We start from the raw sequence: 15,166 nt of genomic DNA, 5'->3' as shown, positions 1-15,166 counted from the left end.
AGTAACTGGGAGCCACAAGAGCAAACTACTTGCTGCAGTTTCCCACAGTTAGTAGTTCTAAGGCAGCTTTTAACTTCTGGTCAAGGCTCTTGCTGGACCCTGGGCTATATAAGAATCTCTACAGAAAAGGTTGATATTTGAAATATTGAAATTTGAGTTTTGAAATATTTGTTTTAATACACAGAGAGAAGTAAAAAAAATAAATAAAATATTTCGGTCTTTAAAATCATGACAGTTGAGGCTAACCCATATTACTAAAAAGTTTCCAGTCTTTGGGACCTTTCTCTTTGGACTGTAAAGATTCATAAGGTTGATTTCAGGGCAAAAAAGAGTAAGCATTATATTTATACAGCTATTGATTCTCCTAAAGTTGAAATATCCTAATTAGAACCTATGCAACTGCCCATAACCATTATCCAGTAAGGTAACAAGCCATAGGAGGGACTAGGTGGGAGAGGCTATTGTCAAAAAGGTTACTTATCCTGATTTGTTTATGAGCACCACAATAGTCTTTTGGATTACAACCTTCTATTGTTTGTTTATTTACATAGCCTGTGTTTGTGCTTATAATTGCAGAACAAATATGTAATGTGGTGCATACTTTAATCGCGTAGTTTTTTTTATCTTAAAATGAATTATAACTGAATATGCATATTTAATGTTGGCAGAAGCACTTCCTATTCTAACTTGGGTCCAGTTGGAGGCTTGCAAGTTAACAGACAACAGATTGACGGAGGAAATGACAAAATTTACTTACACAGGCATGTGGCAGTTGCTCAGTACTGAGTAGTTCACTGAATAGCCGGAGATAAAGTTTATATACCAAACTTTAGGGAAGGGAAGTTTTCAGGTTTTAATGAATGGACGTTTCTGATAAGGCTTGTTTACACAATATTTTGGAATGTCCTAGTGCCTAAGGCCAGAGCCTCCCTGACTGGAGACCACTCCAGAGTCAGGGGTTGTGGTAGCTGACTTTGGTAAATCTCTGTTTTAGTAAGATTATGGATGTTCAGAACGTATTTTTTTTCTGCTTCTTTAGCTCAACTGTTTTCACTTTAAAATAACATTTGTGTGAACCCTGGGGCTCCAAATGGGTCTCCACATTTTTCCCATCTGAAACTTCCCTAGAAATTTCACAAAAAAAGCTAGATTGATTGCTCTGGGGAGAAATTTCAGGTTAAAAATTGTGAAATATGATATCTGTAAAAGGGAAACAGAAAAAGATTAATGATTGAAGCATAGGATAAATCCAGTTTTTAACTTCATAGTATAGCCCACTGAGAAGAGTTCTTGATGTTGAGCTCTAAGTATCTTAAGTGAGAACAGAAGTGGTATGGCTGTAGTCATGGTTATTTTCTGGAGCACAGCATGGAAGGTGCAAGTGTTCTGGTGAAATTTTTCAGTGTCCCAAACTGTGTCAGCAATAAATCTTTTGGTGTTTATATGAATTCAGAAAGCTTTTGTTACAGGATTTTGGGAAAGTGGCAGTTTTAGTTCTCAGTGATTCCAAGTGAGGAGGGTGGTAGAAAAAGTGGAACTGTTAATTGATGACAAAATTAAGAAGATGGTAGGACCCAGTTTACAAAGAGATGCAAGTAGCTAAAAAACAATAAAGATTAGAATCTAATAACCCGTAAGAGTGGTTTATAGTTTTCCATTGAAATATAAATCTTGTCTTTACAGTACACCTCATTTTTAATCAATGATAATCAAAGGAAAATTATTCTTGTTTGCAAAACAAGTCCTGATTACATTTGATTTGGCTTGATTATAACCTAAGTGAAGCAATAATGATAACTGACCACATGGATCTTTTCAAGTTTCCTCTGCTGGAGTTTTTTATTAACATAAGGAATCTCAGATTGGACTTTTAAAAGCCTTCTCAATGCTATGAAACCAAGCCAAGAACCAACCACCCTACTTCACCTGCAGAACCTATCCTATAAATTTTGGTGAATTCCTCTCTTCTCGAGGTCCCCAGACTATCCCAAGTATCCTAAGCCCATCCAGAAGTGACCTTTGTTACTTATCTTAAAGGCTAGAAACTCTGTAATCTAGGTATCAGGCCAGTTTTCCCAAGAGGCCTTTGTAAGCAGTGGCTCCATAAAGTCAGTCTTAGTTATGGCCATGTGTGGTAGCTCACGCTTGTAATCCCAGCACTCTGGGAGGCCACAGTTAGGGGATCACTTGAGCCCAGGAGTTTGAGACCAGCCTGGGCAACATAGTGAGACTTAGTCACTATAAAAAAAAAAAAAAAAAAGGAAGAAAGAAAAAAAAAAGAGAAAAAAACATTATTTACTCAAAACTGCCTGATCACATCTGATTTGATGCACATAATTGTCAAATATGACATTCCAGTCCAAACTATGGTTATATAATGAGTTTCCAATTTTTTTTTTTTGAGAACAGATTCCCATTCCTATTGGACTTATGCAACTGTATTGCCATGAAAATAAGAATATTCAATAAGAGTTTCCCAATTCTGAAGGAATTAGACAAAGAGAAAAAGATAAATATTTCATTTCTGTTTATAAAAGTATCATCAATTCAAATGGTATGAAGTATAAATAGCTTGAGAAAAGAGAAAAGAGTTCCTTAAATTCAGAAAACAGGACATTAAAGAACCAGTACTGTTTCAAACAAAGGCCATAACAAATTTCAATCAACCTTTCTTAGTCTACTGAGGTCCATATAATTACTTCTTGTTCTGCTTAATTTTATGAGGGGTCTTATGAACTCCTCAGTGTCTCCACTATAGTTCTGAAAATCCTTAATCAGTCTTGTGGTATGTTCTTTTTTTTTTTTTTTTTTTTTTTGTTTGAGACAGAGTTTGGCTCTGTCGCCCAGGCTGGAGTGCAGTGGCACCATCTCGGCTCACTGCAAGCTCCGCCTTCCGGGTTCATGCCATTCTCTTGCCTCAGCCTCCGGAGTAGCTGGGATTACAGGCATGCGCCACCACGCCCCGCTAATTTTTTGTATTTTTAGTGGAGACGGGGTTTCACTGTGTTAGCCAGGATGGTCTCGATCTGACCTCGTGATCTGCCTGCCTCGGCCTCCCAAAGCGCTGGGATTACAGGCGTGAGCCACCGCGCCTGGCCCCTTTTCTTAAAAGTATTTAAATAATGACATCCGAAGGTTGCATCCCAGAGTACCTGTTATAGTCCTTTCCATGGGTCTCAGAGGGAATCTCTTTTTGTAAAGACAAAGCCTGCTATCCAGTAGCTGCTTCCAAGAGCTTTCAGGAAAGCATCAGAGTAAGATATATATATATTTGCAGTGACTTTATTTCTTCATCACATTACCTAGGGTAAATTACATAATTCACAAGAATTTGACACTGTTGTCATCAGCCACATCTGAGTGGAGCATTTGCTTCTTAGTTTGGTATTAATAGTAACTACCTATGAATGACAAAAGCTTAAAATGGCCATGTTAAATATCTGATGTGAATTCATTATAACACAGTTGACAAAGGATTTTGGTGGTTTTTGTGGAATACAATATTTAATTTATGGAATTTAAATCATAGAATTATGACTGACTACATTATACCAGGACATATCAGGGAGATCAAGGTTATTGACCAATTCCTAGGAACTTCATAAAATTTCTGAAACAATAAAATCTACCCATACAAATATAAGGAAATTTAAGTATCTCTTCTTATTTGGCAATGCTTCCCATACATTTTAACATATCAAATGAACCTAATTAGTTTAACATCTCTCTTTTTACAAACTGAGAGAACATGAATCCTTAGAGATTTTCCAGGAGCTCTCTGAAAAATCTAAGTTAGTTTGGGGTCAAGCAGACTTCATTTAGAATTTGATTTTTGCAAATTGTCAAAAATATCAAAAGATTGAACACTGCGTTAAATAGGATCACAGGTCACTGTGAAACAATACTTTAGATATCCACTTAAGTGACAATACAAGATTTCAAAAGTAAGTATAGGAGGTAACATATTTACGGAGAGAAAAACAGCAACAACAAACAGACAAATTAAAAAAAAACTCAGTTTTTTTTTTTTTAAGTGAGAGGACTTGGTTCTCATAAATAATTAAAGATGTGATAAATGTTAACATAAAGCATAGGAAATTATTCTGATAAGACACAGAATGTTTTCTAGGCAGATTACCGAACAGGTAAAGAAAAGGTTTTATAATTTCTTATTAAAGGCAGACCAGTAATCCAAGAAAACTTTGTTGTTTTAACAGAGAAAAATCAAACTCTAGTTTTGAATCAGTAATCTTTTGATATATATTTTGTCATTTGAAAGGCCACCAGGATGGCTAAATAGTAGAAAGGAGAGCTTTATTGGCATTAACTTGCAAATTGAGAAGAGAAACTCTCCAGTGTGGATCTAAGGTGCTCTTTATTTAAAGAAGGGAAGGACAGGTTAGGTCTTATGCCTCACAGGGCCTGTATTATACATATTCAGCATGTTTTGAGGGAAAAGCTATACATATTTATGAGAGGGTATGCCCAGTGGGTAAATATGTGTATAACATACATCCTATGTTCACTCTGAGGTGAGGTTTTAGCATTGAAATGACATGGAATTCAGCTCTTTATGTCAAAAGGTGAACTGTAGTACACAAAGACAGTTTGTGTGCAGCCCCTATAAGCTGGCTGAAACTGGCTTAAGTTCTGCAATAGCTAATCAGAAAAGAATATTTGTAAGGTCAGTCCTCTGTCCTGCAGAGCTGTGATGGTTTGGGTTGTAAATCAACCTGAGAGCTCTATTGTTAGGAAGTTTAGCTAAGGTGTAGTTTTCCTTGTAGTGGTAGGAATTTGGAAATTTGCCATGCCATCTGGGTCCTGAACACTGGACTCCTAAGTAACTATTGTGTCCTTAGCCTTAGGCCCATCTTAGTTGATAAATGGGCATCAATTTTGATCCCTCAGATTACAAGTCTATTAAAACAAATTTTTATAAAGAAACCCATTCAAATGTAGCCAGCTTTGACCAGGCAACATAAGACGTATTTTCTATAAAACTTCTACAATTTTTCATATCAATGCAATATAAAAGTTATTTCCCACTAACATTCTAAACTTTCAGGAGTTATTTCTGGTGGTGGTGGTGATGGTGTGATGCCTCACAGGAGGATCTAGAAGGGCAAAATACCAGCACCTAGAGTAGAACAAAGGAGGAATATGTGTTCCACATTAGATTATGAACAATTTATAATATATTCTTCATAAAAATACAAAAAGCAGGTAGCTACTATCCTTAACTTGACAACTTAGAAACCTTTTCCTGCACAATAATCTTCCTACAAAGAGCACTATCGGTTTATAAAATTATTGGACACACTGCTTATGGAAGATGTGATTCCGAAGGGTCATCCCAAGTAGCAAATGATGATCACCACTGTATCTTCCAAGGATAGTAGGGTCAATTAACTGCGTTTTCTTCATTTTATTGAGCTCCATAATGAGCTAGTCATGTCACTCTAGGAAATGTCACTCAATGACCATATTATTTTGCTTAACAGAGTTGAAAATTATTTCAGTTCCCTAGGAAATTCTAGGTGTAAGGAGAGGGTAACACAAAAATAACTGAATGGGAATCAACATAGGAAGTAATAGAAAGGGACAGTGTCAAGAAATCTCTGATTTAATTATTTCAGCATGTATGCCCAAACCAGCTGGCCCCAGAATGAACAAGCAGCTTGCACCTTAGCAGGACCCAAAGAGAAAAGAAATCTTTGCTACACCTCATGAGTGTATTTTCATTCAGTCCAGTGTTGCCTCTCCTCCCCAAACTGATAATTGGGCACTAAGAAAAGCTCTCAAGTTGAAAAGTCCTAGGTAGAGTTTGAAAGTATCCTTAGAGAAGTGAAGAGTGGATTTCCAGGCTGCAAGGTGCTATTATCAGAAGGATTTGAGTAGGTGAAGGGTATATATACAGGAACGCAGGGATACCTTCCCATCTCTTTCATGGATCCTTCATCTTTTAACAAAATGAGCATTTCTAATCAAGTAAACACTCACATTAACATGGGTTATACAGTTAACTCACATGACATCAACAGCAAATTTGTTCTTTTTTAAATCCGGGTAAGGTCTATTCATGTCATGTCTCTAATCTCTACATAAAACCAAGAATTACATGTTTAGTTTTATTTTTTGAAATTTAGTGAAGTAACTGCTGGTTGTTTCTGTGAGGGACAAGAAAGATAAAACATAATTAATGTTATTTATGTTACCTTTTCCACCACATTTTACATCTTGAAATTCTAAAAAATGCAAATCTGCTTGCAAAATGAACTGGGTCTGGATCCGAATTGGATGAAGCTATTTAAGTCTTCTAACCACAGTTTCATAATCTGAAACATGTGAATACGTACAAAATGATTTTGGTTACAGATGATATGTATAAAATACTTCGTATACATTAACAAAATATATGGATCACACATTGATTTGCTGTACACCTGTACTGAATTAACCAGGTTTCAATAATGGCTTGGGCACAATACTAGGAAAAGTCTCTTCCAATAAAAATGTATTAGGCTGGTGCAAAAGCAATTACGGTTTTTGCCATTAAAAATAATGCCATTAAAAGCAATTAATGACAATTGCTTTTGCACCAACCTAGTATTATTGGTTAACCAGAAGTTACGTAGCCCATGCAGAATCAATGCCAGCAAAATGTTAAACAACCACCCTTTAATATTCCCCTGTTGACAAAATAAATAAATAAAGGTAGCAAGCGATAGAAAAGCTGTGGGTATGAGGCTTGCTGATAATCCGGGCTGGTGAGAACATAGACTTGGAAGTAAGCCTTGACTTGTATAGTTACTCTACTTTTTATCACGATCAAGTAACGTTCCTAACTTCTCAAAAAGTGGCTAGAAAGTTCTAGTTTTCTTAAAGAACACAGTAATAATCTTTCACTTACAATCTGCAAAATGCTAAACATCAAGCACAAAACAATTCTTCCCTTCCAGAATGTAGTCATGTAGACTACAGTGTTAATGGCAATTCTGTGACTTATTTTCAGGGGTTTAACGTTTTCATTTAGCTGATTAAAATCTGCTGTAGATGATAATTATGCCAGTTTTTAAAATCATTCAAACACTCAAAAATGATTTTAAAATCTTTAAATGGCTTGTAGCAGATTTTTATTTCTCAAAGGGTTTCTTTCTACTTATGGAAAATTTGCTTAAATTATACCCCTTTGTCATATCCTCAGTAAATGTGGAATCAATGTAAAATGAGTGGATTTGTATTTCTAAAAATAACCTTTTTCACAGGAAGAAGAACTAAGGAAGAGTGGGGAAGCCAAATATGCCCACTTGAGTGATGAGCTTCATGTATTAATTGAAGTGTTTGCTCCACCTGGGGAAGCTTATTCACGTATGAGTCATGCATTGGAAGAGATTAAAAAATTCCTGGTTCCTGTAAGTGTCTTTCATTTTTTACAAAGATGTTTCTTATCAGCTTCTATTTTAAAATGCATCTTTGATTTTCACTGACTTTTTAAAAGGAAACTCATATTGCAAACCAATGATCTATCCACAGGTCGATACAAAGCTAAAATAAAATAGGATACCAAAACCACTTAACACAGGACCTGGCATGTTGCCATATAGTAATGGTTTCACATCAATGTTTGTCATGCTGGTGTCATGCCATGCATCGGTTCATAGTCATGAAGAAAAAGACATGTTTATAAACAGAAATATATAATTGAAGTTGTATACTTTTTTATTGCATCTTAATCACTTGAAAGGTTGTCTTTTGCAATTTACAATTAATAGGGAAAGTATTTCCTGGTATAGTGGAAAGGGAAAGAGATCAGATATGTAATAATTTGAAATAAGACAATGATATCATTTAAACATATCGAATGTATTTTCATGTGATGGTGTGCCAGGTGTTGCCTCATAATAAAACATAATATAAAATAATCGATATTAGTAAAGCCAGACATCTGTTGACTTTAAACAAAAATTGGAAAAATAAACTCACTCTACCATGTGAGGGCAACAGAGAATGTTTATTTAGTAGGGCAACAAATTCAGGGTTGCATACTGAATAGAATTCTCTACTGATTTTCTAAGAAATAGAGGAAGGTTAAATGAATGAAGCTTTCCTAAAGATTGACAATTTAGCATTCTAGGAAGAAGTCATTCAAATAGAAATCTTGGCATCAGGCTTGGAGCTGGGAATAAGATAAGTAGAAGAGAATGCTGAGTAAAGTTTTCTGGAGTGTCTGGCAGAGTCTTCAACAGAGAAAGCACACAGCTAAGATAGATCTGCACAATGAAGAAACTGTAGATTTCTAAATAAGCAATAAACTAAGAGGAAATGGTGGGTAAGGTTCATTGATTGGCAGTGATTTTAAGAATGGGAAAAGAAAAATAAAACCAGAGAATTTCAAGAATTTAAAAGCATCAAAATCTAGTCACATAATCTATTTATATGTCCAGTTTAAAAATTAATTTCTGTCAAGGCAAGGCTATAGAATAATTGCAGACTGTTCTGATTATTCCTTAACTTCATATGCACACTGAATTTCTGCACAATTTATTGTCTGATGCTCATCTGAACATCTCCCTAACTAGATCTCATATTTATTAAGAATGGGGATGCTATGTTTTATTTTCCTTTTGCCTCCAAACTAAATGCCTAGTGCTGTATTGAGTAAGGAATTTTACTGTATTTAGTTCAGACCAGACCTCTGGTAGCATACATTGTATAGAAATGAGACTAGGACTGTACATTACTAACATACTACATGACTTCAAGTCATTTAAATTCTCAAAGCTTCAGTTTATTCATCTTTAAAATGAAGATAATTATCATTGACCAGCCTCTATCACAGTTATGATGAATATTAAATGGGGTAATGCATTTGAAAGGACTTAGAAAATTATAAAGCAGAATATTAATGGATGGTTTAAATATATTGCAGAAAATATAACACAAATATCTAGGGATGACTTTCTGCATAGTTATTAATTGATATGTATATATACACACATATGTATGTATATATCCTACTCTGTAGGCTAAGTTAACACTCCTTTATTAGAAATGTCAGTAATACATCTCACTTGCTCACTTCCTAAACATAATGATTCTTGTAATTATTTCATTTATATACTCTCCACTGAAATATATACTGTGTGAGGATAGGGCTGGCTGGCAGTATCCCTTTTGGCCAACACTGTATCCCCATCTTAGCATCATGCCTAGCACAACAAATATTTACTTGATAGTTTGACTGATGGAATGATGGAATGGCTGACTATAGGCATGAGGAGTGATGCAGGGGATAAAATAGCTATCCAGGTAAAATCTGGGGGCTAATACCCCACAGTCAAGATGCACCATATATACAGACGCAGATGAAGAATGAAAATATTATCATGGCTGGTGTGACCTGGCCATGCCTACCTCTATGATTTCATCTTGTGTGTCTAACTTCTTATTCACTGCGCTTCAGACATGCTGGTTTTTGTTCATTCAACAGTCCAGGCTCACTGCTCATTAAGCACCTTTGAAGATTATTCTCCAAAGTGTTGACATGGCTGTTTCTTTAGCATCCAGCTGTCAGCTTAAATGTTAGCTTTGTAGAAAACTCTTCCCCAACCACACAGTCTAAAGTAGCTGCCCCCTTTACCTTCTATCATGCAGTCTTACTATATTTTGAACATAGTATCACTAACCGCTCTATTTAACATTATAATTCATTGTTCCATTATACCCTAGTCCTTTTCACTTATTTATTTTCCTCATAGCTCCTATCACCTTCAGATATTTTATATCTGTGTGTGTGTGTGTGTGTGTGTGTGTGTGTGTGTGTGTGCATCTTGCTTATCTTTGATTTCTATGCTAGAATATAAATGTCATGACGGCTATTCTGATATGTCTCTCAATGTTTTATTAGTAAATTTTCCCATCAATGAAAGTCATAAATTTATCCCATTTGCCTTGCTTGCATCAGCAGAAAGCAAAGAATGGGAGAACCGCAAGGGGCAAAAATGAACTGCCAATTTTTTTTATTCTATGAAATGACTTGGTGATCTAAGTTTCTTTTGATATTTGATATTAAAGCCCACAGAAATACTAACGTTTCTATATATTAACATTTGCAAACATTGTAGATGAATAATTCTAGGCAGTAAGAGGCATGCTAGAACAACAAAGAAGGCTAATATAGGGCAAGACTCTGGAATTCCACTGACATCTTGTTTTTCTACGAAAGGGAGTAATTTTCCATGGTAGGACTTTTTACCTTCTTCTACCTCTTGTATGTTATCCGGAATTTACTCAACCTGCTGTATGTCCAAGGGTTGTAATTGTCTAAGATAACCAACTTTAGAACATAGAACTCCTTGTGAGCTGTCTGAGTGCTTTAGGATGTTGGTAAACAACCCACTTTCAGCATTTTAAGTGGATTGCTGAAGACAAAAGAATTATTATTGCCCTGGGGAAAATTTCCAGCCCGTTGGTCTCCATTCACACACTGTAGTCTTTATTTATTTATTTGTTTATTTATTTATTTACTTATTTTTTAAGATGGAGTCTCTCTCTGTCGCCCAGGCTGGAGTGCAATGGAATGATCTCGGCTCACTGCAACCTCCACCTCCTGGGTTCAAGCGATTCTCCTGCCTTAGCCTCCCGAGTAGCTGAGATTACAGGCACATGCCACCATGCCCACCTAATTTTTGTATTTTTAGTAGAGATGGGGTTTCACCACATTAGTCAGGCTGGTCTCGAACTCCTGACCTCATGATCCACCCGCCTCAGCCTCCCAAAGTGCTGGGATTACAGACATGAGCCACCACGCCCAGACACACTGTAGTCTTTTCAAAACAAGTAGAGTGTCAAGGGTCAATAAAACACCTTTAATTTGAACATTGCTAATTTTAAATCTCTAGTACTTTTGGGAAGTGAAGTATTAAAGTTTTCATTATATTTGATTATTTATCTAAAAAATACAGGTTAGAATTGTAAAATAAATTATTTGATGAGTAACGAGAAACAGGATATAAAATCCTAAACTAATATATGCTTCAATAATGTTGATGCACTCCTCTCCTCTTTATATTCTATAAAGAGGTCAGCAAGTATTGCCACTATTGTATTCTATACTATTTCGTTCTTTCATAGTTCAGACACCAGGATTGCCACATATGGTTGTGAGAGTTATGTCTTGTGCAACTCTAGGGGGTGACATTTACACCATAGTTTGTGAATAATACTACCTAGGACCATGAATACAACTTCCCTATTTCTAATCCTTGTCAGTAGTTTACTTCAAAATGATAACACTGTTTTATTTTCCTAAATTGGCTTATTCTCACCTTCAATTCAATTGAATTAATAAGTTTTACTAATGCTTAATTATTAACTCATGACTGAAACGTACATTGTCTCATAATTAGAAATTATGAAGTGTTCAATGAAATTCTGCTCATTATGTGTTTATATATTCTTTCATTAAAAAGATGAAAGGAGGAGTTTTTGCACAGATAATTTGATTAGGTCGTGGATAACAAATAGATTGCTTTTTTTACCTCTTCCAATAACTATCCTATTGACATAGTTAAGAGATTGTGATTCTCTTTTCTACCTTGGCCCATCATGGCCCAGAATCTTCCCAACACAGCATGCTGCACAGCCTTACAATATTAGCAGAGTTGACAGAACTTGAAAAATTTTGCCATGCCAGGCTTAAGTCTTTAGTGATTATCACTAGAGGTCTGTATAATTTAAAGAAAAGATATATATAACTTTTATACTTATGTAAACGTGTGTGTGTATGTGTGTATCTGTTACTAGACACATATATAAGATTTTAAGTCAATTTAAGACAGAAAAAATATATATCATTCCAGGTTTTTTCTTTCCTGCATTAGTTGGATGTGTGTCTTAGTGATGGCTGTGATTCTTGAAATGGGGGAATTAGGGTGTATTATCTCATTTCAAGTTTGAGATACTGGTAACACATCTGGGAAACCTACCAAGAGCCTGACTATGGAGAAAAAGTAAAACCTTTTTCTTCTTAACGGCAAAAGCAAATGGAGGATATTCTTGCCTCCCTTCTTCAAACACTGTAATCCTAGTTCTGAAATTGGAAAATGCCACTGATTACTAACGGCAATCATACTGGGAAGTAAGTAAATGTAAGGAAAAATAGAAAAGGGAAGCAGGATTTTCAGTCTAGTAGATAGATCTAAACTTTCGTACACTAAAAAAAAGTTATAAAGTTTTAGAAGATGATACATATAAAAATGTGTCCCTGAAATTGATGCTATAATTTGAGAAAAAGTGAAAATTTGATCAGTCTATTTTTTATTTTTCTTTTTGAGACAGAGTCTCACTCTCTCACCCAGGCTGGAATGCAGTGGCACAATCTCAGCTCACTGCAACCTCCTTCTCCCAGGTTCAAGTGATTCTCCTGCCTTAGCTGGGATTACAGATGCATGCCGCCATGCACAGCTAATTTCTGTATTTTTAGTAGAGATGGGCTTTTGCCATGTTGGCTAGTCTGGTCTTGAACTCCTGACCTCAGATGACCCACCTGCCTCAGCCTCCCAAAATGCTGGGATGACAGGCATCAGCCGCCACACCGGGCTGATCAGTCTTTTATACAGGTGAATATATAGGGAAAACAATGTATTCAACTAAACCCCACCAGCCAGCAAAAGTAACTGATTAATGGCAAGACCTAGAAGGTGAGAGATGGCAGATACATTCTGACTGGCTGATGGCAGGAGTTCAACATTTATAGCAATAATATTCTACAAGCAAGAGAATGATTGGTTACAGAATTTAAAAACAAAGTTCAATGCAGAGAGGGAAGCAGAATCCATAACCCAGATTTCATTCCTTCATTGTTGTGGTTGTTAAAATATTGTCAAGAGTTCCCTCACATTGCTGTCTCAAAACCAGTTAATTCCCTTTTCTTTCTTGTAACTAATCATATTCTAATAGTGTGGTAGCTAATGGCAGTAAGCACAAATCCACATGTATTTATGTAATTATTACTTGCTCAGAAATATTTCCTGTATTGCTATAGTGCTATAGCACTATGATAATAGTCTGATTTTCTTGGAAGACATCTGTAATCATCTATGGAGTATTTCTTCTTATCTGATAAGTTGTAATAGATAATACAAGCTTTCAACTTAGAACAAAACTAAAATTCTTATTAGTTCTTACAATAGAATAATAGTAAGAATCATGATTATTATTATTGAACTCCAGGACTACTGTATCATTGCTAATTGATTGACATAACTTGGAAGACAGATAAAAGAAGTAGTTGGCATAATCATCATATGTCAACACTGACCAGCAAATAGCTTTTAGATGAATGCGACCCATAAAGACTCATGATTACTGGAGATTGAGCAGAAAAGGTGCTCAGTAATCAGAATCTGTTAAATAAGGTTTATAATTTTTATCTGAGAAAAGAATTGGAAACAGGTGAATAGATCATACTAATTAACACAACAAATATTTCTGGACACCAAATATATGCCAGGCACAATTCTAGCAAGGTATGTTACATGAGCCACTGACCTGGTAAAATTTAAGAACCAGAAAACTATTTCCAAAATGTAAAAGATAAAAGATTATAAAGACTTATTTGAGAGCTACTGGAAATGGGAAACCAGATTGGATAGTAATGTGTTTAAGGAAGGATGGTGGCAACAATAGAGCAGGAAACACTGATCAAACAGAAAGTGATATTCCTAGGGTCAACGAAAATGAATTGCTGGCAAAGACCACCACCATACAAACAAGCATAATTTATCTACTGAGACAGAGAAAAAGAGAGAAAGTGGAAGGGGGAGAGGAAGAGAGAGAGAAAGAGAGTTCGATTAGCCTCCTGGAAATATTGATGACCCACAGCAAAGATTCTATTTCACAGTGAATACTTTAAAATACACCAAGAAACACCTCCAGAGTTTAGCATATTTTAAAACTGATTTTTTTTAACAAAATTATGTATTTCTGAAATGTATCTTCAACTTCTAGCAACTAATTCTTACTTTTTAAAGAGCTAAATAACATAGAACATTTTTTTAATTGCCCTTCCTTGATTAACTGATCTCATTTTACTACTTTGAAACTCAGCAAGCTGCAATGAAAAATGTATTGATTCTTCCAGATGGTATTTAAACTAGATAGCCAGGAAACTTCGGAGAATCCCTGTTGTACCAAAAATGTGACTTCTATCTCATCTTTAGTATTTTTGTTGTTATTGTTGCTCCCTTCCCATTCACTCCACGCCAGTCTTTCTACATAGTGTATGTAAGGATGTATATATAACAATGCCTTAAAATACAAGTACAAATGGCTTACTGGATGGTCTGTACTCAATGTGATACAAATAAGACTTGGCTTTATTTTTCTTAACAACTGTCATTCTCCCCTTCTTATTCTTAACTGCAGCTTGAACAAATAACATAGTTTTCTACTCCTTCTTCTATAAGAAGAGTCTCAATTTAGGCATTTGAGGTTTTAGGAAGCCCACTTATTTCCAATTTATATTTGCCATTTCAAATCTAATACAAAATTCTTCTCCTCCCACAGGTTTAGAACAAATTTACAGCTTGGGGAGTAGCAGTGGGAAGAGGGCATGTTATACTCATTCATCTCCTTGTACAGTCTCCAGCTTTTAGTGCTCCTAGAGCTTTGTGAAAAGGTCATGGAGAATGAGACTGGTAGGTGATGTGAATGTAGAGCAAGAGAGGCATAACATTGGTCCTGTAATAATCTGGTTGGCCTCGTTGGTTTGAGTCTTAATTTCAGATATTTTCCCCTGATGGGATATGTGAATGATAGACCAGTAGAATTGTTGCATATCCTCAAATGACTTTCTTCCTTTTAGCTCAGTGGACTCTTTGATGTGTTCAGAGTTCTCACAGTGAAGTGTTCTCTCTCAGTAATCTCTAAATGCTAGGTTACCATCTTCCTGCATCCAGTGTTGCATGTGAGCTTTCTTCTGTGTACTTAACTTGGTCTTTTTGAATGAGAGCTGTATTTCACCTTATACTTAGAATTCAAGCATTTTACCAAGATATGCTCGGGTGTTGCTCTTTTCTCATCAGCCCATACTTGAAATAAAATGATGGGATTTTTTTTTAAATGCATTTGAAAGAGTCTGAAAATATGCAGTTTTTTTTTAACT

The 15,166-nt window shown here is 35.6% G+C and overlaps 1 protein-coding gene across 6 annotated transcripts in view; it reads left to right on the top strand.

The window, feature by feature from the left end:
* The window catches only part of KHDRBS2 (KH RNA binding domain containing, signal transduction associated 2), a 678,558-nt gene that overhangs the window by 321,480 nt on the left and 341,912 nt on the right, over positions 1-15,166 (top strand). For all 6 annotated transcript variants that reach the window (XR_010126724.1, XR_010126723.1, XM_054492856.2 and 3 more), the window contains exon 4: positions 7,266-7,412. Coding sequence is in view for 4 of the 6 variants with exons in the window: in XM_054492856.2 (XP_054348831.2) it covers positions 7,266-7,412 (147 nt within the window). In the remaining 2 variants the exon portion in view is untranslated. The remainder of the gene's footprint in view (positions 1-7,265; positions 7,413-15,166) is intronic.

Source organism: Pongo pygmaeus, chromosome 5 (genome assembly GCF_028885625.2).
Source record: "Pongo pygmaeus isolate AG05252 chromosome 5, NHGRI_mPonPyg2-v2.0_pri, whole genome shotgun sequence".
NCBI lineage: Eukaryota > Metazoa > Chordata > Mammalia > Primates > Hominidae > Pongo > Pongo pygmaeus.
The sequence above is the reverse complement of the archived record's forward strand: the minus strand, read 5'-3'. Positions and strand labels throughout refer to the sequence as shown.